Here is a 25906-nt window from a genome sequence, read left to right as displayed (position 1 = left end):
ACTATATGACTCCCCAGTATCCAGATTTGGTCAGGAGGATAACAAAACACAAATCAACATTCCCTATAACTGTGACGCACTCGCTCGCAAAAGAAGTCACATCCTTGGAGGACCACTACTAGACTCCGAGAATGTGAAACTCTTACCACTAAGACAGGTCATGAGCTACATGACTCGTGTAGGTCTTGAGAGTGAGCTATGATACAGAGGGAGGTTAAAATAGACCTAATATGTTCGCAGTAACATAAGGGATGCAAGACCCCTTGATCTCGTAATAAAAATAAAAATGAAATATTAAAATGGCACTACTGATGTTTAATAATGGGCAGAATGGTGGACAGGTGTATTATATTTTTATGGCTAATTTTTAATATCACCCATTTATCCCCTAAAGATTGTAACTTACGGCGGTCTTGGTTGTGGTTTTTTAGTAGTATCTGGCCTTCTCTCGACAGTCGTGGGTATTGGAGTATAACTAGGAGTGACGGGGCTAGAAGAATGTAAAAAAATTCTATATTACACCATTTAAAAAATATCATTAACACATTGACTGCCACGGTAATTTTCAGAATTCCAGTCTAAAAAGCCAATTATATTTTATGACATAATTAATAAATTGTCTGTTCATGTAAGCCAGCATTAATTTTTGTTCTCTTCCCATGCGCCACCTACCCATATTAGCACTGATATACTAGGAATTTCATCATAGCTGCACGAATATGGGATGTAAACACAGTACGAGATAACTCCTAGTCGGCGTCTTAGCAAAGGATGCAATCTACCAGTTATCTCATAGTTGGCAGTGAACATGTTAAAATGAATTAGTATAAAAAAAAACTAACTAAGCATAAAGAATAGAACGCCACACCAATCTGTATTTGCAAACAATCCACGCCTTTACACATTCATACATCTCATATATTCCGCCACCTGACCAACAAGTTTTCCTCGGTCTTCCTCTGCTTCTTTTACCAGCCACATTCGCCTCACAAGCTTGTTTTACTATTTTTTCTTTACTCATTCGATTCACATACCCAAACCTCGCCTTTCCTAACACATCCCAACACACCTTTCTTAACTTTATCGATAATGCTTATTTCAACTTTGCGTTCATCCCTTAAATCACCATTCGACATCTCGCTCACTCCTTTCAAGAACGTCATAAATCAAAAAACTTGATTTTTCAGTAGAACGTATTTAAAGTTTAAAAATAAAATAATGTATTAAAAAATATATATCAAGCCACTTGTTGAACTTTTTACCGTGCAACAGATCTTTTTAGGTAAAACCTGAAGGTTTTTTCTCCATTTGAAAAATATTTAGCATATTCAAAAAAATAAATAAACGATACCTTTTCTTTAAAATGCAAAAACAACACTTTCTGCCCTGTAGCGGGTAAAATACAAATGGTAAAATAATAATGGGTATTAAGTAAAAATATACCGCTTTTGCTGGGGTAAAGTACATTTTCTGGGCATTCCGAAAACATGCACAACTGATAATTGACGATTTTTGATTTATGACGTTCTTGAAAAGAGTGAGCGATCTGTCATACAACGTTTGGCCGCACATTCATCTGAGAGAATACATTTCGACAAAACAAATTTGATTTTTATTCTTCTTCTTGAAACCCTTATCCGCACCCCAATGGTGCATAGGGCACTGCATCATATAAACGCAGTATCATCTTGATTGTTAACACACGAAGGAATGTTTTTTTTTAATTACCTATCGTTCAAATGATTCTGAAATCTAGCTACGGCTTATGCAACACTGTTTATCATGTCCCTACTCAGGCTTCAACTTTATAAGTTTCATAGCTTATGCCTACTTGTGAGTGGATTTACTCTTTATGTTTAAAGTTACGAAAATTTCATTTAATTCATGAGTGAAAATTCTAAGCAAAAACACTCGCTCGAAGGAAAGGTGATCAGCCCTCTGCTTCATGTACCAGTCCAGGGTAATATTTAAAAAAAATATTATAGGGAAGGGGGTGAATATAATTATATTAAATTATATTTCTGTAATAATTTGAATTACCTGCTTCCTCTTACGGCTCCTGCCATCAATTGTCGCTCAAGTCCTTCTATACCTCCTAAAACATTTATGTTTTCATTATAAATTTTATTAATTTATTTCATATAGTACATGTAATTTATATATTTCATATTAAAATCAAACGCTGATTTTCAGAGTCTACCAAATTGGTTTTTATCAGTACCTACTGACAGAAGTTTGAAAATGTTATGACAAGATGAAACAATCGTCGCAAAATGTATTTTTATGTGTTGTTAATAATAAAATACAATTTCGTTGACTGATTTTTATATTTGATAATTAAATTAAAATGGAGTTCTACGAATTAAACGCCAAATCTATAAATATATATATTTTTTTAACCCGTATCCGCCTCTAATGGTGCATAGGGCACTGCATCATAGCAACGCAGTGTTATCTTGATCATTAATCGAATGAAGGCAAGGTGATCAGTTCAGGGTTATATTCAATAAATATGAGAGTAAAAATCGTCCATATTTATTTTGACCCCCCTGGGAATCGAACCCTGGACCTCCAACACGGTATCCAAACGCGCTTACCACCACACTACGGAGGTGGACATAAATATAGTACATGTAATATTGTATATGGATAATAATATGCGCGTGTGAGGAGAATGGAACCATCCAGACTTTCCCACATTGCACTGTTCGGCCAGCACCAAGGTCGGCAACTCCTGGGCAGACCACCAAAGAGATGGATCGACAGCTGGGAATCGACATCGCAGGAGGCTAATCCCTCTTAAAAACGAAGAAAAAGAAGAGGAATATTTTTTTATATTTTAACATACCAAATTGCTTCAAAAGATTCAAAAGTTTTTGGATTTCGCTTGGCTGTGTAGAGGCCTCTACTGGTATTGTTGCAGCCTGTAAAAAAATATATGGTATAGTGGAAGTCAGTTATAAAGTGGGTTTGTGGGCGACGTATCTAACTCGCGCTATGCAGGTTTTTCACTTTCAATTTAAACATTTTACAAACCAAATTGGACTACCTACAAATCAAATAAAACGTTTAACAAATTAAATTAGATATTTTAGAAAACAATTTGGACGTCATACTGTGTTTTACAAAAAATTTAGTTTTTAAAAATATATAGATAGTATTCATATTAGTACTATATACATACATATATCGTCAGTATGAATATATGCCAACATTTTTTATTCTTAAGTATGGGACTCGGACTCATAGATCCATTTTGGCTGGGTGCCCTTTAAAATATGTATCAATTGACAAAAACAGCAACATTTGTTCTGTCAAATGTCTATTGCAATTTAAACTTTATATAATATATATATATATATATATATATATATATATATATATATATATATATATATATATATATATATATATATATATATATATATATATATATATATATATATATATATAGAACCCTTATCCGCACCCAAATGGTGCATAGGGCACTGCGTCATATAAACGCAGTGTTATCTTGATCGTTTACACATGAAGGAAAGGTGATCAGCCCTCCGCTTCAGGTACCAGTCCAGGGTAATATCGAATAAATATTACAGTGAAAAAATCACTCATATTTATTTTACCCCCCTTGGGAATCGAACCCGGATCCTCCAGAACGGTAGCCGAGCGTGCTGACCATTACGCTACGGAGGCTTTATAAAATACTTTATGCTTTATAAAGACTTTATAAAATAAAACAACTTTGTTTAAACCACTTTTTATTGGTACACTTTATCCAACCGGTTTCGACAAGAACCTTGTCATCAGGGTTTATGTACTAAATTCTAAAACATTGAAATAATACACAGTTAATACCCTTCCCTTACCAAAGTTAACACTTAAAAAGTGGTTAAAACAAAGTTGTTTAAGTTTATAAAATGTGCCACAAAGTATCTGCGAAAAACATTCAAGAAAATATTTTAATTTACCTTGCAGTGTGTGTTTTTTTTTACATTGGGCACCTTAAAACAAATATGGCAAAAACGATCCTCGATATATCCAAATGCGCGTTATAAAAGAGGCGTTATAACTGGCTTCTTCTGTATTTTAAATGGATTATTATTTGAAATTGAATACTGAAATGTTGGTTGAGTTACAGTAAATAATCAAACCTCAATGCTTGATGGCGTTATTGCCCCTCTCCCAGAAGTTGGCAAAATGTTACTAGATGGAGTTACGGGTGGTATTGAGCTTGGCTGCGTGATAGCTTCTGTTGAAGGTTCTGTAGAAGACATGGGTGCTGCAGATGTCGAAGTGATGGTGATGGTTGGAACAGTTGTGGTCGAGAGGCTGCAACAAGCAATCATTGTTAACTTTTGAAAACGCAACAAAAACATCGCTCATTTGGTACATTCATTCGAACCCTTATCCGCACCCCAATGGTGTATAGGGCACTGCATCATATAAACGCAGTGTTATCTTGATCGTTGACACACGAAGGAAAGGTGATCAGCCCTCCGCTTCAGATACCAGTCCAGGGTAATATTGAATAAATATTAGAGATAGATAGATAGAGAGAAAAAATCGCTTATATTTATTATATTTTTAAACTGTTGTTATTTCATATGGCGTACATGAGTTCATTTGAGTCAATGTAAATACGAATTTTTTCAATTCTATATCAAATAATTTCACGTTTAGACGCCAAAAATTAGAATTGTATTATATTTAGAAGTTACATATTTGGGTCCCCTTCAAAGTAGTCACCTCCCCAGCGCACATACTTATCCCAACAGTGTTTCCACTTTTGGAAACTGTCCTGGAATACTTTTTTTGTAATGTGCAAATTGCAACACTAAGCAATTTCAGCAAAACTTCAAATATTTGGCAATCAAACATTTCAATAAACTCCCTAAAGAAATTAAAAAAATTGATGTTAAAAAATACTTAGGAAAAAAATTAAAGCTCATTACATTTAAATCTTGAAAAAATATACAAAAAAAAACTATTATATCTTTTATTATATAACATTAAACCACGAGTGTAAGTCCCTCTCCAAGCACAAGAGAACAGTCTCTTTTTTGGAGAGGCACAGCGAAACGAAATATAAAAGTTTTCCATATGTATAAATGTTTCAAATGTATTATGTTATAAATAAAAATGTAAATATATTAAATATTTTTTAAAAAAATGTCCTTCAGCTCATTCTTGTTTAGTTTGTTTAAAACAATAAAAATGTTTTCTTTACTAGCAACATACCCGAGACTTGCTCGTACAGCATTCTTCGCAGCAGTTATCAAAGGATACGGTCTTCCATGACAGATCCCTCTAAAATCATCCATCTCCATAGTCCAAAATACTAATCCTAAAAAAAAAATACAAAATTAATCTCCCTTACATTATAATTACAACATTTTGAGTGTGTCCAAATACTTGTTCACAAAATCTGGATTATCTCCAATTACCGGAGTTATTTTCATCTCACCTTTGATGAGATGTCAAAAACATAGATCATTCCACCAATAGATGTCTCTAGTGGAGTTCTAGTGATTCAAGAGCAATGTTTCAGAATTGGTTCATATATATATAGAACTTCCAAGAATTTGAGTAGTGTGGTTGTCGATAATGGGTAGAATTGGTGAATGTTACACGTGTGTAAAGTGATCACTCAAACCAGCCTATGATGGTCGTCAGCCCCGTAAATGCCCAGACTTCCATATTCTTCTTCGTCTTTGATGAGATGTCAAAAAATTGATTATAATTCATGATATTTTCAGTGTTTACAAATATTTTTGAAAAATCTGGTTTAGCTTGACATCTTGACAGAAGAAAAAATGTCTGGGTATTCAAGTATTTTTGTAACTCCAATTTTTGCAATATTGCAACTAATTGTAAGATGTAAATGATCAATAATAGATTTTTCAATTTTCAATTTTCAATTTCAATTTCAATTTATTCAATAAAAAAATAATATATACATAACAAACAATATTCAAGGCGTATATATTAAAAGTAAAAGTAAGCAAGAAGACTTAAAGGTGTAGAAGAATCCCGCTTCGGAAAACTCCTTCGGACACATGGAACAGATCAATATCCAATGAGATATTGTTCAACATAGCGGTAGCTCTTCCTACAGGCATAACCATCGGCAGGTTGGTCCTGTGTATAGGAATGTGAAACAATCTATGCCGACGCTGTCTTAGGTAACTATCGGGAACATACAGACCAATGAAAAATCACGAGACTATCGATAACATTCTTGTAGAAATCTGTTGAGAACTAAGAGAGATATTAAGGTTTAAACTTTAGATATTGAATAAAATGAAAAACGTGCGTTCGCATACGTCATCCAATTTCCGTCATCAAATGTTTTATGACGTCATATGGTTTATTGTCTATGGCTTATAGAGCTGTAATAGTAGGAGTGTGGATTGTTTGTTTACCTAGTGATACACTACCGTTTGTGTTATACAAATATGAGGGGAGGGGGGGATGGGAGGGTGGACCATAGACATCAACAAATAGAGGCTCTAATAATTTAGCAATGTTACCGATATTAATATAAGTCCATCGTTTCTGTGACGTCATTCGTTACCAACTTATTTTATTTATTGTACGTTCTCCTGAAAAAATCAAGTTTTTTTTATTTATGAAATACAAATATGAGGGGAGAGGGGATGGGAGGGTGGACCATAGACATCAACAAATAGAGGCACTAATAATTTAGCAATGTTACCGATATTAAAATAAGTCCATCGTTTCTGTGACGTCATTCATTACCAACTTATTTTATTTATTGTAATTGCAGACAGTTGGTAGAATTCTATATTGAATTGTTAAGTAATATTTCCTAAATTAAACAAAGTTTATTGGATTGAATTCGACATTTATTTATGTATATGTTAATATGTGACGCGTTTCGTCTTATTAAGACATTATCAAACACGTGTGTTTGATAATGTCTTAATAAGACAAAACACGTCACATATTAACATATACATAAATAAATTTAGAATTCAATCCAATAAACCTTGTTGAATTTTAGATATATTACCCAACAAACCAACTTATTTAACTGAAAACAATGTATTTACTAAGGCGAATTTTTCACATGAAAATGATGAAAATATTGATTATATCGGCTGTTATAAACACAAAACGAGTCTAATACAATCCTTTATAGGTTGAGTATGTTAAATTAGATATTTCTCCCGCCTGATAATGATCCATTCTAAATATCAATGTATAACTTATTGAAGGAAAAAAACATATGAATAGAAAATTGCAACCCTGAAGGAATCCCTAACATACTATCCTAAATGTAACTGATATTTTTATAAATCATGACGTCAGATTCAATGGATCCGGTATTTCTCGCTAAAGTACCAAAAGCTGGTACATTGGATTTTAGTAGCCAAAGGGTTATTTATGTAAAGGAATATACCGTTGGTATACTGGCAAAAAACTTTAACTCTCAAATCCCTGTTTGAATAATCCGTGTTATTTAAAGTGTTTAGACTGAATAAAATACCCGCTATTAAACTAAAAATTTAATTTACTTTTAAAACCTCATATATATGACATTTCAAACTACTTAGGGCGCTTGTCCACTACCCCGAATTTTACCGTCCGGCAGTCCGGTGTGTTCGAATTTACGCGCAACGTGTTCACGCACCTATCAAGAGCTCAGATCCGAAGAAAGATGGACAAAAGCACAAGCCAATCCGAGCCAATCGTCGTTTTAAAACGCTGACGTGCCGGACGATAAAATTCTGTGTAATTCCGTATAGTGGACAAACGCCCTTAGTATATTTTGCCAGTTTATCTTCTTTTTGTGCCACTTCTAACGAAGATTGGCGATCATCATGGCTATCTTCACTTTAGATGCTGCAGCTCGGGACAGAGATTTGGTGCTTCTACCAAACCATTGACGTAGGTTTTTTAGCCATGATGTCCTTCGGCATCCTTCAGTTCTTCGCACCTCAACCTTTCCTTGTATGAATAGGTGGAGAAGACGATATTTTTCATTTCTCATGACGTGTCCGAAGTACATCAGCTTTCTCTACTTGATGGTTGGTGCTAGTTTATAGAACGTTAAATACTTTATAATATGCATCATTAAGTCAAAATTGCATATTTAAGAGTTAACGTTTTTTGCCAGTATACCCACGATATAATATCTTTGGTGTTTGCAGGTACGTTGATTGGATTGCCATCAGGTCTAATGACTATTACTCAGCAATTGATCCTGTTGTAAATCACCGTTCTCCTTTATTTGCTTACAATGCTTCCTATCCCGGTGGAATATACATTGAAATAAGTCTGGATTAAAAAAAAATACCTCTGAGACCCTGCTGGGCTACGTATTCAGCCTTCCTCTGGACGCTGTTGATGTCGTCATATCCCACCCACTGATCTCCCTTGTAAGCATATGGCCCGATGGCTTTGGAATCTATCTGCCGTACAGTCCACTTCTCGTCTTCCGAATCGTTTGTCGGCAGCAAGTTTGAGCATATCTAAACAAAAATACGGTTATTAGATTCCTTACTTAGTAAATAATGATATACTTGTACGAGTATGTATAACATTTTGAGTCTGTTCAAATACGTGTTCGCAAATCAGGATTATCTCCAATTAGGAGTTATTTTAAAATTAAATTTTAGTTAACCTTCCCCTTTCGTCCGCCTCCGTAGTGTAATGGTCAGGGTGTTTAGCTACCGTGCTGGAGGTGGTCCCGGGTTCGATTCCCAGGGGGGGTTGAAAATAATTATTAGTGATTTTACACTGTAATATTTATTTAATATTACCCTGGACTGGTTCCTGAAGCGCAAGAGTGATCACCTTACCTTCAGTAAGTAATGATCAAGAAAACACTGCGTCAATTTGATGCAGTGCCCTATGCACCATTGGGTGCGGATAAGGGTTATAAGTAACCTTTCCCTTACGATGCTAAAAAACTTCGGCGTGCAACGGTGATATGTATTTTGTACACAATATGAAAATCTGATTTGAAAACGGGAAAAATGTAAATATTCCTAAATGTTGCTGTGTTGACCATAATTGAAGTTGAAATGTAACAATTTTGTCATGTTAGCTCTGGTAAGTACCTGAAAATGAGAAAAAAAACACATCGCAAGTAGCTGCAATAGCTAGCGTAGCAACACAACCGCCGTGGACGACGACCTGCGCACTACTGACGCTACGAAACATACTTACGACATGCGCGTATAGACAAAGCACGGGACGCACGCACACACTGAAAAATGTTTGTGTATTGGTGATTTTATCCCCGTTTTTTTCACAAATGATTTATTTCCACTGTTGCAAATGAACAACTTTATAAAACAATAATAATAATAAAACCCTTAGCTGCACCTCAATGGTGCATAGGGCACTGCGTAATACAAACGCAGTGTAATTTTGATCGTTACACATGAAGGAAGGGTGATCAGCCCTCCGCTTCAGGTACCAGTCCAGGGTAACATTGAATAAATAGTACAGTGAAAAAATCACTAATATTTATTTTACCCCCCCTGGGAATCGAACCCGGGACCTCCAGAACGGTAGCCGAGCGTGCTGACCATTACACTACGGAGATGGACATCATCATACTTTTATGTAATACGTCATTATATTATGAAGAAATACAAAAGTTCTGAGCCCGTATCTTTTGTATTTTGTATTGATATACTCATTTTTAAAGTCAAGTCGTGGTAAATACATATCATCGGGAGGGAAAGGTTAGTAATCATATTTTTCTCAACCCTTATGGTACATTAACGCACAGCCTGATTCACATATCGCTCACTCCTTTCAAGAACGTCATAAATCAAAAATTCTAAATTTTCAGTTGTGCATGTTTTCGGAATGCCCAGAAAATGTACTGTATCCCAGCAAAAGAGGCATATTTTTAACTAAATATTTACCCGCTACAGGGCAGAAAGTGTTGTTTTGCATTTTGAAGAAAGGGTATTGTTTAATTTTTTTTTTTAAATAAACCAGTTATTTTTCAAATGAAGAAAAAACCTTCAGGTTTAACCTAAAAAGATCTGTTGTACAGTAAAAAGTTCAGTAAGTGGCTTGATATTTATTTTTAATAAATTGTTTTATATTTTTAAATTTTGAAAACGAAAGCTTTTTTATTTATGACGTTCTTGAAAGGAGTGAGCGATATATTATATACAACAACTACAAATTACCTCGTAATATGCCAAAAAGCCTCTTTCTCCAGTAAATGGTCCCTTCTCTCCAGGCCCCGTGGCTTCGGATCCGATGTCATTCAGTTTGGGATCTTCCAGCGTGAAAGTCCGTCCGTATGTTGGGATTCCCATCACCAACTTTTCCCTATCTGCTCCAGAGTCTATTATAAACTGAATGGAACCATCCTGGAAAATTAATCATCTCCTATATTAAACTTGCTATTATATATTATTTTAAAAAATGTATATACTTTTTTTCCACTTTTTTAATTTAACTAGTGACCGAGTTATGTTATAATTAACATCATCAGACTGGTGAGAAGTTAGAAAAAAAATCTGTAATATATACACTACAGGGCAGGGTTTGAAAACCATGGTTTTAAAGAATTTTTCCAACGAAATGAATATAAATCGTATGAATTTAAGTAGTGTATTTTAACAAAAATTTTATTTTTTAAAAATTATAATATTTCAAGTAATCCGGGTTTTAAATTTAAGTTTTACTTGGTATATACCACTAAAGTATAGATTTTATATAGTCACAATAGTATGACACATGCTTTTATGCGTTCCGCATCATTTTATAGTGTACGATGATAAGATTGCATTTGCTAATTCATCACTAATTTGAACTACATACAATACATATATATTTGAATTAATAGTATTTTTATTGTTGTTGTTTTATGAAACGATTTTTGACATAATGGATCCTTCAAAAACAACTTACGCCATTCAATTTATTGCTTGGATTTGTTTCCAAGGCAAACAAAGGTGCGTGATGGTTTACTTTTGTTGACTCGTAAGGTGAATAGTAGTCGTAAACACGAATGTTCATCCAATCCACGTACCTATAACAAAAAAATCAGCATCACCCACCCTAAAAAGGCTTTATATGTGTGTACATTAAATGTATAATTAATGTCCAATTTGAATACATTAAATGTTTAAAGAGAGTTCATTGTGTATAAGTTAAATGTATAAAGAGAGTCCATTGTGTGTATGGCAAAACAAATTTATGAGGCGAATGTTAGTGGGAAAAGAAGCAGAGGAAGACCGAGAAAAACATGGCACGATCAGGTATGCCAAATACTTGAAAGTGGTCAGGTTAGGAGTCGTAACAATCGGCGGGTATGTATGAGGAGATGCATGAACGTGGAAGAGGCGAAGAATGTTTGCAAGGACAGAGTGGTGTGGCGCTCTATTCTCTCTGCCTACCCCTGCAGGGAAGCGGCGTGATGGTTAGTTAGTTAGTTAGTTATAAAGAGTGTTCAATGTATGTACATTTAATGTATAAAGAGTGTTCAATGTGCGTAAGTTAAATGTATAAAGAGAGTCCAATGTGTGTATGTTAAATGTATAAGGAGAGTCTAGTGTATATACGTTTAATGTATAAAGACTTTCTGAAATGAGTACATTGAATGTTGAAAGAGAGTCCATTTTGTATATATTAAATGTATAAAGAAAGTCCATTGTGAGTATGTTAAATGTTTAAAGAGTATCCAATGTGTGAACATTAAATATATAATACGTGTCCAATGTTTGTATTTTAAATGTATAAAGAGAGTCCTTTTCGTGTGCGTCAAATGTATTAAGAGTGTCCAACGTGAGTGCATTAAATGTATAAAGAGTTTCTAATGTGTGCACATTAAATTTTTTATTTTTTATTTTTATTTATTTATTTATTTATTTGTTTTCATAATACATAGATACATTCAATATACATATTCATTTCATATACACATTTATTATACGTATTACGGCTCTTTAGGCATGGCCTGTGTTGAGCCGAATACTAACATGGTAATACAAAATTTATATATTTTTTTTTTTTTAATTTTTAATAAATTTTTTTTTAATGATTAGATTATAAACATAACATACAGGAGATACAAAAATAATTTATAGTTTAAGGTTTTTCAATGTGATAATTACACCTGGACTTTAAATGTATAAAGAATGTCCGACGTGTGTACGTTTAATGTATAATGAGTGTCCAATGTGTTTACATTAAACGTATGAAGAAAGTCCAATGTATGTGTATTAAATGTATTGTAAAATGAATATCCAATGTGAGTATGTCAAATATATAAAGAGTGTCCAAAATGAGTACATTGAAAGTTTAAAGAGAGTCCATTTTGTGTATTAAAATTTATAAAGAGAGTGAGTATGTAAAATGATAGTGTTGTAATTTTATTTACTAAGTCCAAAATAAGTTTTTGAGGTATCTCTACATGAGAGAGTACGGCTATTATCCTTGGCTCTACCCGACCAGTTTCTCCAGGGTATGCTTGGCTACAATAGTTTAGAGACTAGAAGGAATGTGTATTTGATTACGCATTTTTTTATTGTTGCGCGGTATGATCAATAATCCTGAAATTATCCGGAGCATTGGTCTGTATGTTCCCGATAGTTACCTAAGACAGTGTCGGCATAGATTGTTTCACATTCCTATATACAGGACCAACCTGCCGATGGTTATGCCTGTAGGAAGAGCTACCGCTATGTTGAACAATATCTCATTGGATATTGATCTGATCCATGTGTCCGAAGGAGTTTTCCGAAGCGGGATTGTTCTACACATTTAACAAGAGTCTTCTTGCTAACTTTTTAATTTGTTTTATTAATGTTTACGCTTTAAATGTTAGTTTGTAATGTATGTATTAATTATTGAATACATTGAAATTGAATTGAATTGAAAAAATATTCACTTGTTAAGTTGGGGTATATCGTATCCCATTCGTATATAATCCATGTAGCCAGGCAGCGCTACGGTGATGAGTAATTTTTCACCGGCTTCTCCATCCATCTCTTCCCTCAATTCTTTGACAAACTTCACATAATTCTCTTTATCTTCCGGTTTTCCTCCTCTTCCTACGACTGGAAAGTCCCAATCCAAGTCTATCCCATCAAATTTGTTAGTGCGTAGGAACTGCAATACAAATTAATCATATTATTTGTTGACATCTCATCAAAGATAAGGAAGAATATGGAAGTCTGGGCATTTAAGGGGCTGACGATCGTCATAGGCTGGTTTAAGTGATCACTTTACACACATGTAACATTCACCAATTCTACCCATTTTTAACAACCACACTACTCAAATTCTTGGAAGTTCTATATATATGAACCAATTCAGAAACATTGTTCTTGAATGACTAGAACTTCACTAGAGACGTCTATTGGTGAGATGAAAAGAAGCTTTTTATCGAGCAGAAACTCTTATACCTCTTATATCAGTATGTGAGGTCCGAATCCTGGATTATAATCACATAAGCTTATAATTTGACCAGTCAATTTGTTTACAACATTTTGAGTGTGTCCAAATACTTTTTCACAAATCTGGATTATAATCAGATTTGTGAACAAGTATTTAGACACACTCAAAATGTTGTAAACAAATGAATCACATCAAACAAGATTTAACACTTTTTTTTAACCCTTATCCACACCCAATGGTGCATAGGGCACTGTATCGTAGCGGCGCAGTGTAAACTTGATTGTTAATTGCATAAAGGCAAGGTGATCAGCCCTCCGCTTCAGGTACCAGTCCAGGGTAATATTGAATGAATATTAGAGTGAAAAAATCACTTATATTTATTTGGCCCCCCTGGGAATCGAACCCGGGACCTCCAGTACGGTAGCAGAGCGTACTAACCATTACACTACGGAGGCGAACAAATTTAGTGTTTGATTTGTAGAACTCCATTTTAATTTTTAAATTCACCGTTATAGTGCAACAAGCACCATCGCCCTCGTGTGTATACAAGCTAAAAGAGCCACGAGGGCATTAACGCTCGCGAAATCAGTTGCTGTTTAGCGCGCGGTGAGGAAAATAAAATATGTGTGGAAAATACTATATGGTTGTATTTTTTTTTATTTGTAATAAATAACTCCTTTCAAAATTCCTCCGTCATAAATCAAAAATCGTTAATTTTCAGTCGTGCATGTTTTCAGAATGCCCAGAAAATGTACTTTATCCCAGCAAAAGAGGCATATTTTAAACTTAATATTTACCCGCTACAGGGCAGAAAATGTTTTTTTTGCATTTTGAAGAAAAGGTATTGTTTAGTTATTTTTTTAAATATACTAAATATTTTTCAAATGGAGAAAAAATCCTTCAGGTTTTACCTAAAAAGATCTGTTGCACAGTAAAAAGTTCAATAAGTGGCTTGATATTTATTTTTAATACATTGTGTAATATTTTTAAACTTTAAAAACGTTCTCCTGAAAAATCAAGTTTTTTTTATTTATGACGTTGTTGAAAGGAGACAGCGATATATTTGTTTTTTGTACTTTGTTTAAAAATATTGTATTTAGTTGTAAATTTACCTTAATGGTATTTCGGACTAGGGTTGCCCGGAGAGTTTCATCAGACAAAAGATTGGAAAGGGTCGTGGACCCTTCGGCAGCACCTCCAATGGCAAGCAACGTCTTTAGCTTGGGATTTAAAGTCTTCAGGCGAGAAAAGTTTATATATCCATCTACAATAATACAAATTAATATATGGAGAACATATATTATAGAAAAATCTTAATCACTACCATACTTGGTTGCTCAATAGAGTAGAACTCCAATTATCCGAACACTGACTGTCCGAATTACTTTCAGAAAAGTAAATTGAGAAGAAAACGTACTGCGATTTGCAAAATATAGATTTTTTTAATTGTTCGTTTTCTGCAGGGGTAGGCAAAGAGAATAGAGCGCCACACCAGTCTATCTTTGCAAAACAACCCTCACCTCTTCGACATTCATGCATTTGCTTATACATACCCGCCAATTATTCTGACTCTCAGGAGTCAGTCAGGTCATCCTGATCAAGTATTTAAAATACTTGATCATGCCATGTTTTCCTCGTTCTTTCTCTGCTCTTATTTCGAACTGCATTCGCCTCATAAATTTGTTATCCTGTTTTTTCTTTGCTCATTTGTTCCACATGCCCAAACCATCTTACACACTTTTCTCAATTTTATCGATGATGCTTATCTCAGCCTTGCATTATTATCTTATATCACCATTCAAACATCTATTATACATCATTTTGCTTAAAGAAATCGCCTTCCAACTGCATTTAATCAGCTTTCATCCATATTTTGGTAACTCCATGCTTTATTTTTGTACATAAGGGTTTAAACCAAGGCGCCGTTGAAAACTGCCAGTTTAGCTTTCCTTTGTAGATTTTTATTTGCTTTAACTAAATTCACTCTCCTTTCTGTATCTTTTTCAATCGTTCCATCCCTAGAAAACATACTTTTACCTTTACTCATATATGACATTGTTAGCACTGAAATCGCTTACATAGTAAGTCGATATTCATATCGTGGTCTGTCCCTATTTTCACATAATTTGTCTTGGACTTGAACTTTGATCTTTCCTTTTGCCCCTTTTCCTCCCTCCCGTCCCTCTTCCAGGTATTTAAATTAAATTACAAATGTGAAATTTTGTAACTGGAATGGCACAAATACCTGTTTTGTGTTACTCGTTAATGTAAATGAATTTACGTAATTGTTATGTTGAATTTCCAAATAAAATAAAAAATATAATTAAAATAAAATATTATATGGGAAATGAAACGGATGAAAAAAGAGCATTGCAATTTGAACTAGCTCGTGTAAGTAAAAAATTAAAGTATCTTCTTGTTCCTGGCTACATCCCAAATTATCGTCTTTGAAGACTGCTGGAGTCAGCTCTCCTCGTCCTCAGGTTGTAGGTCTTTCTGTCATGGACAACGTCACCTAGGCCATGTCTTCGAACCATGTTTTATCTTTGCAGCATCCATGAATTTATTGGCCGTCCTCTAGATATCTTTCAAATAGATCCATAAAAAATAAAAGCTTACCCATGTCAATATCCTGGTAACTATCAGATGGCTTCAGTGCCCCATCCTTGGTGATGCCTCCAAAGGCGTACACCACGTGAGTGCAGAGATGAGGGTCAATGTTTGATGTGGGATACTTGCCAATACCGGGTCTATAGACTGACCAGTTTGTATAATAACACACAATCACTGGTTCTGAAATAAACAAAAGATTTTTTTTAAAATCAAACCGACATGGAAAACTAAAACTTGAATGCAGTTTAAGGGCGACTTTTAAGGTGGGGACTGATCGGAGCATTTCGTCGTAACGTGACGTTGTAACGTCGTAACATCACTCGCGGCGAGCATCCAAAACCATGGATGGAGCGCTCGGCTTGCTGTACTGACTATACGAATGCTCGCATCATAACGTTTTACGTTACGACAAAATGGCTGCGGTCAGTCGTCACCATTAGACAAGCTTAGGTTTCTCTGAAAAGTCAGTTGTCTATATATTGTAGAATACATATTGAAATTTGGCAAATAAATATTTTTAATCTTTTTATATCTCTTTACCTTTTATTAACTCATTTTTTTTCAAAACCATATAATTATCTTAAAAAAAACTTATTTCTTTAAAACAGAAACAGTGTTTTAAGAAAATAAAATAAAATAAAATGTTACCTGGATTGAGAGAAAATAAAGTCGCGACTTATCGAATACCAGGAATCTTGAATGCAGTTTAATAAAAAATATTCACAAAATTTTGGGTCTATATGGTATGGCATCAAATTTACTATATGAAGGCAAGATCAGTCTTGCACGAAGTACTAGTCCAGAGTAATATAAGATAAATGTTTGAGTGAAAAAGAATGTTTATTTTTAACACCCTTGGAAATCGAACTCGGGACCTCCAACATGGTAGCCAAATGTGCTAACCACTACACTACTAAGGCAAATAATTAAAATTTTAATAATTTTTTTCTGTAATCTCATTATTTTTGACAGAGATTTAACTGAAAAAACACAACTGAAAAAAGTAATTAAAATTCAAATATTGACAACATTTTGAGTGTGCCTAAATCTTTGCTCACACTTAGGAATTATTTTTTTATAATATAACAATTTGGACACATCCAAAATGTCAGTAGCTGCATACAAAAATTTAAAATTATGTTTTCAAGGGTCCCCCAGTATGCAAAATAATCCGGTTAGGATCGCGCACACATCTAAATAAAAGGGTATCTCCTAAATAAAAGCTTTCTCAAACCATCCAAAGATGGAAGGATTCCATTATGAACCCTCATGGATGAATCGTCATGAGGTTTATGATATACGTAGGAGTTCCAAAAATTTTAGTTGTGTGGTTGGCAATCATGGATAGAATGGTGGATGTTACACGTGTGTAAAATGATCCACTTGACCAGCCCAGTCATAAGCCCTGTAAATACCCTGACTTCCATATTCTTCTTCATCTATGTTGAGATGTGAGAATGTAATAAAATACAGCTTACCATTGTTTTCTGTAGATGATTTCAGAGTACTTGGGGCAGGGGATGATGTCATTTGGTCTCTGTGAAAAAAATTGCAACTTATTGTTATTTATGATCTGCGAAATATGCAATGTATACTGAACAAGAAGCTCTGTTACATAAAATAGTGTTGAAATCTATTTGACATTTTGAGAAAATCATGTATCTTTTCTTTACTAACTAACTTACTTCACCGCTTTCCGCCGGGGTATAATGCCAGACGACTGCCTTCTTCATTCTTCACGTTTCTACATCATGCATCACTAAACTGACCATTTATTTTTGCCACCAAAACGGGACATATACTAATTTTTACGTAAAAGTATGTTCATTTAAAAAGAATCAAATTTGTTCATAGTTTTTATGTATTGATAAAAAGAAAAGGAATGTTAATATAGAAAAAAAGAGGAATAATTCATAAAAATATGAATGTTTTTTTGTTGTTTTATTGTTTATATAAAGAGTCGGCGGTCTTTATTAGTACGAGTGTTTTAGCCTAGAATTTTCACTCATGAATTACATGAAATTATAGTAACATTAAACATAAAGAGTAAATCCACTCACAAGTAGGCATAGGCTATGAAACTTATAAAGTTGAAGCCTTAGTAGGGACATGATAAACTTGGACGTTAGGTAATCAAAAAAATATATAATTAGTTAGTCTTTGCACATGACTCACCAGCCACCTGCTGTAGCCATATGCACCGAAATCAAGCTAGGATTTGTTCAGCAAAGTTGAAAAAAATGAAACGGTTATACTACAAACTATCGTCGATTTTTTGCAATTTTTTTTTATTGTTAACGTGTGTTGCTCTTTTTTTGAAAACGGGACATTTCGACGTCCCGAAACTTTACTTGGGGACAACGGGACAGGCTATCTAAAAACGGGACGGTCCCGTTCAAAACGGGACGTATGGTCACTTTATGCATCACCTCACACATACTTTATTTTTTATTAAATTATGTTTTAAAAGTGACAGTAGAAAAGTGTTTTAAATTAAGTGACAGATAAAATTATGTTTTTTTTATCAAATGTACTGACCGCAATGGAAAGCGCCATCGGTTGAACGTAACAGCAACACAAACAATGCTCAAACAAATTTCAATCGTATTGTTGTTTGATTTTGAATATTTTCATTGCTTCACATGAATATGAGTTTCATTGTAAGGTTTATCAGGGGTATTTTAATAGATATACCCGAATAAGGAAAATACTGTTTACCTTTTATCCGTGGAAGTTGTCATTGATCTGCCAAAAGAATCTGCGACAGCTGAAGTTGTTGGTTTTGAAGTCACAACTGTGCTGGTTGCTGTTGAAGTTGACTGAAAAATAATTTATTACAATAATAACTCAATTTTTTTTCTAAAAAATATGAACACTGTACTCAAATATAAATAAACAATATAAAACACAAAAAAATATAAATTTATTGTCTTCGGACACTTGTCGTAAAGTGGCGTTGCTGTTTGATATCAATGCGTTTGCTTTCGGTAATCCTGCTTTCAAAAAGGAATCAAGTTTTGTTTGCACATTTAATATTTTGAGACATAATTTCTGATTATCATGGCTGCTAAAAATTGTATACATGTGGCGACACTTGAATTTAAGCATGTATTTACACAAAGTTTTAATTTTTTTTACATTTTCTATGTTAAATCCTAAGTTCGTCATGTAGAAGTCCATTTTATAGTAATAGAATTGAACCAATATAAAATCTTCTACATGCTTTTGATTATAGATAGTAGAACAGTTGTATCGGGTTGTGGTCCCATGGTAAGTGTTGCAGATTCTTGAATTACAGTTTGTAGGTTTGAACCACAATTTGATACCTATTTTTAATAATGAACCAGGCTCAATAATATAACCAGGCTCAAAGAAATAGTATGAAATTGAAGTATTTTGTAAATGATAAAAATACAAATAATTATATACAAAAAATAATAAAATCGTCACTTACTTTGACAGTTGTTGCTTCTTGGGTGACAGGTTTTCTCGCAAACGGTGTAGGACTTGTGACTTGGACTGTAGGTGTCGATTCTACTGTAGGTGTTAATCTTGTAGAAGGTTCTGTACTTGTTGTACTGATAGTTGAAGTAAGAACACTATCAAGACTCGTGGGTTGGTTTGTAGATGTTGATTCTACTAAAGTTTTCAACCTTGTAGAAGGATCTGTACTTGTTGTATCAATTGAAGGAAGGCTGGCAAGACTTGTGGCTTTGACTTCTTCTGTACTTGTTGTACCGACAGTAGAAGTAGGTATACTAGTTGTAGTTGGAACTTCGAGGCTGTTGATAATATACATAATAAAGATAATTATTTTGTTACATAAGAGCTTCACTGAGATTAGAATATTGTCATGAAATATCAAACAGGGTGTATGTAAATAAAAGGGATAGTTTGACCAAGATTTAATTAACCATAACCATCCAAAACTCAAATGCGCCCAAAAAAGGACACCATTAGACCCACAACAGGATATAAATACAGTCTTTGATGTACACCCAGTGTAGTGAAGGCAGCAAGACCAACTTAACTTGCCGTCTTCTAGTGTTCTTGTGTGTGAGAGTGTGTGTTTAAGTGAAGTTTAAAAATATAATAAAATGTATTAAAAATAAATATCAAGCCACTTATTGAACTTTTTACTGTGCAACAGGCCTTTTTAGGTGAAACATGAATGTTTTTTCTCCATTTGAAAAATATTTAGTTTGTTCAAAAAATAATTAAACAATACCTTTTTCTTCAAAATGCAAAAACAACACTTTCTGCCCTGTAGCGGGTAAATATTAAGTTAAAAATATGCCATTTTTGCTGGGATATAGTACATTTTCTGGGCATTCCGAAAACATGCACAACTGAAAATTGACGATTTTTGATTTATGACGTTGTTGAAAGGAGTGAGCGATATGTGCCATATAAACATTACTTGCTTGGCTTGTGGCTTGCACACTTCGTCTCAATGTTTGGAATAAAGATAAATAATTGAAAAAAAATATGATAATCCACAAATGGAATATATGTATAACAATAATAATATTTTTTTACAAAAATGTTAGTAATATTAGTATGAAACCACTCACCGAGATTTTTATGTCTACTGGTTTTGAGACATACCCGTCTCTTCGTCAGGACAATCACTACAACAGCATGCAAACAATACTACTTGTCACCACCATAGTACTATTCACACACTTACAACTACACAAAATGTTTATCACATGCGATTTTGGTCGATCCGAGGACCAACATGCGCCAGGGGTTGAAGAACAAACATACATTAAGAGCCGAGGTCTGACTTGCACTAGGGATGTTAGTTAAAGTAAGTCGGGTTTATATAGCTTAGAAGCAGAGGGCGAAGTTTAAATTAAATAATTACGAATCTTGCTTAACCAATGTTGAATCAAATAATGGACTATAAGGAAAATTTATTTGGTTTTTAATTAAAGGAAATTTCTTTTTAAATGCCTTCCGAAGGTAAAAAGTAATATTATATTTACCCCAGACTTCTGTAGAGTGTTTCTTTTCCCGTATTTATCAGAGGATATGTTCTTCCGTGGCAGAGGCCTTGAAAGTCATCCATATCGACAGTCCAAAACATCAACCCTGAGATAAATTACAGCATATTAAAATTTGATACTAAAAACATTGCAGAGTTTTCTATTAAATTAACTCTTAAATGTGAATAAGGAATATTGATGTCATGTAAACATATCGCTCACTCCTTTTAACAACGTCAAATATCAAAAAACTTGACTTTTCACTAGATCATTTTGAAAGTTCAAAAATATAATCAAATGTATTAAAAATAAATACCAAGCCACTTATTGAACTTTTTACTGGGCAACAGATCTTTTAAGGTAAAACCTTAATTTTTTTCTCCATTTGAAAAATATTCAGTATATTTAAAAGAATAATTAAACAAAACATTTTCTAGAAAAAAAAGGAAAAAACAACACTTTCTGGCGTGTAGCGGGTAAATATTAAGTTTTAAAAAAACCACTTTTCCTGGGATATAGTACATTTTCTGAGCATTCCGAAAACATACACAGCTGAAAATTGATGATTTTCGATATATGACGTTGTTGAAAGGAGTGAGCGATACATTTTAATATATACCTCCTAGTCCTTCTTGCGCAGCATATTCAGCCTTCCTTTGGATACTCCCGACATCTTCATATCCAACCCACTGATTTCCTTTGAAGGCGTAGGGTCCGTTCACTTCCGGATTGGACTGTACAACTGTCCAACCATCATTTGGACTCGATGAAACATTGCTTCCAAGAACATTTGTGCAGATCTGGAGAACATAAAATATGTCAAACTAAAACTATCTGCTATTTATTGATTTGGAATCAAATTTGTGGAATAGCTTGATGATTTTATTTTTTTAATATAAATTGTGTACATTTATTTAAAGAACAATTTTTAACATATTTTAAATATTTTGTGCAGAGACCCACCAAGCCACCTTGTGTGTCTTGTCGGTGGAGTTCTTTTTACATACACTTTTTTTTATCCATTTTAACCTAATATACACACAAAAAAGAGAGAAAAAATTAAGAATATAAACTATTTTCACGGAACTAATTCTTGATCATTTACCCATTCCTTTATTTTGCCGTTGTTCCATATTTTATTTTGACCTGTAACCTCCGTTGGCAACTAATTGAAAATATTTATAACAATATATTGCTGTATTATTTCGAGAAATAAAAATACTTTGTGTTCTGATCCACTCACATTTTTATTAACCAACTAGTTTTGGCAACAACCTGTTGCCCTCTTCAGGGTTTATTTATTACTAATAATAATAATAGTAATAAATAACTTATAATAAATACTAATAATAGTAATAAATAAACCCTGAAGAGGGCAACAGGTTGTTGCCGAAACTAGTTGGTCAATAAAAATGTGAGTGGATCAGAACACAAAGTATTTTTATTTCTCGAAATAATATATCAATATGATCCACAAAGTTAATGCTTTCAAAATTCAAAACATACATTGCTGTGTTCGACTCCCATATCTCCCAGTCCTGGGACTATCAAACCTTAAGGTGGAGACTGACCGGAGCATTTCGTTGTAACATAACGTCGTAACATCGCTAGCGGCGAGCATCAAGGAGCATCTGAAACTATGGATGGAGCGCTCAGCTCGGTGTACTGACTGCCTGAATGTTCGCATCGTAACGTGTTACGTTACGACAAAATGCTCCGGTCAGCCTCCACCTTTAGTTTTAACTTGATAATGCCAAGGTTTCCTCAAAATGCATTGAGATGCTTTGGAAAACTAATCAGTGAAGAAAAAACTATAAAACAAATTTATGAGGCGAATGCGGTTGGTAATCTCAAATGCCTCAATATATACACTAACTACAATCACAAAATAAAAACGTTTCTTATCTATTCCACATTGTAGAAAAAAATACACTCTTTCAAGTAATATTAAACTATAATCACACTCATCATATCATTTCTCTTTCTCTGCGCCTGTAGCACCACTTCTTAAACACCTCCAGCCGCACCCATTTTGCCTACCTAGTGGTTCTTATATTATGGCTTATCCATTTGCTCGCTGTTGTATCACTTTATTTAGTAAGCATCCAGACTCCCCAAGCTCTGTTTGATACTTCGTTGTTCCCTACTAGTTTGTACCAATGAATCCCTCACATACGTCTGTAGTATCACATCTCGACAAAATTCCAAACCCTTTTCTAGTAGAACGGAAGGTCTGATGACGATAGTTAACAGTCCGCCTTCTGAGGAGTTTTACGTGGTTTCCTCCCAGCAATGAGCAAAGGCTAAGAAGTTCCTGATTGGCCCACACTAGATTATTCCTCCTGTTCCCAACACAGATTAAAATAAATCAGTTTTTCTAGCTAGAAGAAATAAAAATCCACTTAATGATCTACAAACCTTGTAAATAATAAGCAAGGTAAATATTAAATGCAACTCCCATCTAAAAAAAAATGTACCACATTTCAAATGTCTCTAGCTGTCCCCGTTCTACCTGCCTGATAGTCTACAAAATGTTTATGTGAATATTTACCTCATAATATGCAAGGAATCCATTTGTTCCTGTCACAAGTCCCTTTTCACCAGGACCAGAAGCAGGTGATCCTATTCCGGTACGCTTAGGATCCATCAGGGTATATGTCAGTCCAAACGTCGGAATCCCTAGTATCAGCTTATCTCTTTCTGCTCCAGCATTTATGAAGTACTGCACAGTGTTATTCTGTCAACAATATTATGGATTAAATAATATTCCAACATCCTTGATAGCTTCAAAGGTTTAAGTATACATATTAAATCGAATTGACATAGCCTGCAAGAATAAAGGAACCAAAATAGTCTTTAATCTGATACATATAACCGTCATTTTTCTCCGATTTGATTTACGCCGATTCACAACTGCACCAATTGGTGCCGTTTAAAAGTACGTTTTAAAAAGAATAAAAATATGTCTGCTTGGGACCAAGTGACAACCAATTGTTTAAATAGCGCCTGGCGTAAACTTCTGCCTGGATTTATACAAGCTGCAAGTGTACAAGAGGTAGATAAGATTATCACAGAAGACATTATCATGTTTACACGCAAATGCGGATTCCAAGATGCAACAACCAAAGATGTGACCCAACTGTTAGACGTGCATAACCAACCACTCTCAAATCAAAAATTATAAGAGTTGATGGAGGAATTAGATCACCCTCAATCAGAAAATCCAGAAGAAGAAGACGAAGATATTAAAAAATAAAAGGAAAACCCTAAATAGAAAAGTTAACAGATGAACTCTGTAAGATAGACGAGGATTTCAATCCAAGCTTGTATGTTAAAAGAAGCATCACACCTGCCGTTCCCCTAAACTATGAAAATACAAAGTAATACATTTTGTTGGAACTGGGCATGTCATGTGGCACGTATGTCTGAAGATAGAAGGACGAAAAAGATGCTTGACTGGAGGCCTAGAACAAGACGCAGAAGCGTGGGTAGGCCCCAGACAAGATAGTCGACTGAGATTAAGAAAGCGGCGGGCCTGCACTGGAAAAGAGCCGCGTCCAACAGAAAACTGTGGAAGTCTAAAAGGGAGGGTTTCATTAAATACTAGACACAAGAAGAAGGTTGAATTAAGTAAGTAATACATACAAACATACATATTATAATAATAATAATAAAACCCTTATCCGCACCCCAATGGTGCATAGGGCACTGCGTCATATAAACGCAGTGTTATCTTGATCGTTTACACATGAAGGGAAGGTGATCAGCCATCCGCTTCAGGTACCAGTCCAGGGTAATATTGAATAAATATGACAGTGAAAAAATCACTAGTATTTAATTTACCCCCCTTGGGAATCGAACCCGGTATACATATTATACTTATTGTATTACAAGGCAAAGGTTAACACACAACACATGGTCATGCCAGCAATGATATTAACCTTTTCCACTCTGACCATTTTTTCTCATAACTGATCAGCTACTCTGATAAAAGAAATGTGAGGTTTTTCTACTATTAAAATAAATATTTTTGTTCCCTGATTTTGGGACACTCTGTCTGGAAATTCATATAACTATGTTAATTAAGATTAACTGTATTTATCTTAAATATTTTTTGGTAGAATATACTTGGGTGATAGAGAAATCAGTGATTAAAGTTATACTTGCGCTGGGCCAGACATTGTGGCCCACGGAGCTGCCTACTAGAATCGTACGGGCCAGAATGTCTGGCCTACATAGTGGTAAGAGTTAAATTATTAAACATACTCACAGTATTCAAATCTTCGGGAAAGGAAGCATTGTAGGCAAATAAAGGAGAAGGGTGATTTACAACAGGATCAATTGCTGAGTAATAGTCGTAAGATCTAATGGCAATCCAATCAACGTACCTGAAAACACGAAGGATTATTACATGTTCCTTAAATACATCAATATCATTCAAAATCATGTACAAAAATTCATTGGACTTGCTTGTTGAGTTCCGGAATGTTGTATCCATTATCAATAAGATCTTTTCCCCTTGGTACGGTTATACTTAGTACCAGTCTGGAGTCAGCATCGGCTTCAGACTGAATAGCTTCTCTAAATTCTCGCACCAACTTTCCATAATTTTCCTTGTCTTCCGGCTTTCCTCCTTTACCAAAACCGGGACTATTCCAATTCAAATCAATGCCATCGAATTTGTTTTCACGTAAGAACTGAAATAGTTACACCACACATGAAATTGAAGGGCGAAAGAAGGAAAAAGATGTCAATTGATTCTATCTCTCTCTCTCTCTCTCTCTCTCTCTCTTTCTCTCTCTAACCCTTATCCGTACCCCAATGGTGCATAGGGTACTGCATCATATTGACGCAGTGTTATCTTGATCGTAAACACATGAAGGAAAGGTGATCAGCCCTCCGCT

At 34.4% G+C, this 25906-nt stretch overlaps 2 protein-coding genes across 5 annotated transcripts in view; one reads left to right on the top strand and one right to left on the bottom strand.

Annotated features, from left to right (window-relative positions):
* LOC148306327 (transmembrane protein 120 homolog) overlaps positions 1-25906 on the top strand; it is a 369069-nt gene that overhangs the window by 289510 nt on the left and 53653 nt on the right. The gene's annotated exons all lie outside the window — the stretch shown is intronic.
* Positions 1-25906, bottom strand: part of LOC148306328 (putative chitinase 10) — an 80878-nt gene that overhangs the window by 3585 nt on the left and 51387 nt on the right. For 2 of the 4 annotated variants that reach the window (XM_088265270.1, XM_088265272.1), the window contains exons 36-54: positions 25473-25699; positions 25273-25390; positions 23554-23739; positions 21622-21802; positions 21003-21108; positions 19466-19793; positions 18730-18830; positions 17490-17548; positions 16018-16191; positions 14511-14662; positions 12890-13110; positions 10909-11029; positions 10179-10364; positions 8321-8495; positions 5239-5344; positions 4152-4329; positions 2849-2924; positions 2041-2095; positions 407-490 (exon numbers count right to left, since the gene is read on the bottom strand). In XM_088265270.1, the coding sequence (XP_088121396.1) occupies positions 407-490; positions 2041-2095; positions 2849-2924; positions 4152-4329; positions 5239-5344; positions 8321-8495; positions 10179-10364; positions 10909-11029; positions 12890-13110; positions 14511-14662; positions 16018-16191; positions 17490-17548; positions 18730-18830; positions 19466-19793; positions 21003-21108; positions 21622-21802; positions 23554-23739; positions 25273-25390; positions 25473-25699 (2834 nt within the window). The remainder of the gene's footprint in view (positions 1-406; positions 491-2040; positions 2096-2848; positions 2925-4151; positions 4330-5238; positions 5345-8320; positions 8496-10178; positions 10365-10908; positions 11030-12889; positions 13111-14510; positions 14663-16017; positions 16192-17489; positions 17549-18729; positions 18831-19465; positions 19794-21002; positions 21109-21621; positions 21803-23553; positions 23740-25272; positions 25391-25472; positions 25700-25906) is intronic. The other 2 variants (XM_088265271.1, XM_088265274.1) reach the window with 2 other exon arrangements.

This window comes from Brachycentrus maculatus, unplaced genomic scaffold (genome assembly GCF_059751285.1).
Source record: "Brachycentrus maculatus isolate JH-2025_06_01 unplaced genomic scaffold, ASM5975128v1 h1tg000244l, whole genome shotgun sequence".
Taxonomy (NCBI): Eukaryota; Metazoa; Arthropoda; class Insecta; order Trichoptera; family Brachycentridae; genus Brachycentrus; species Brachycentrus maculatus.
This window is presented reverse-complemented; position numbering and strand designations above follow the sequence as displayed.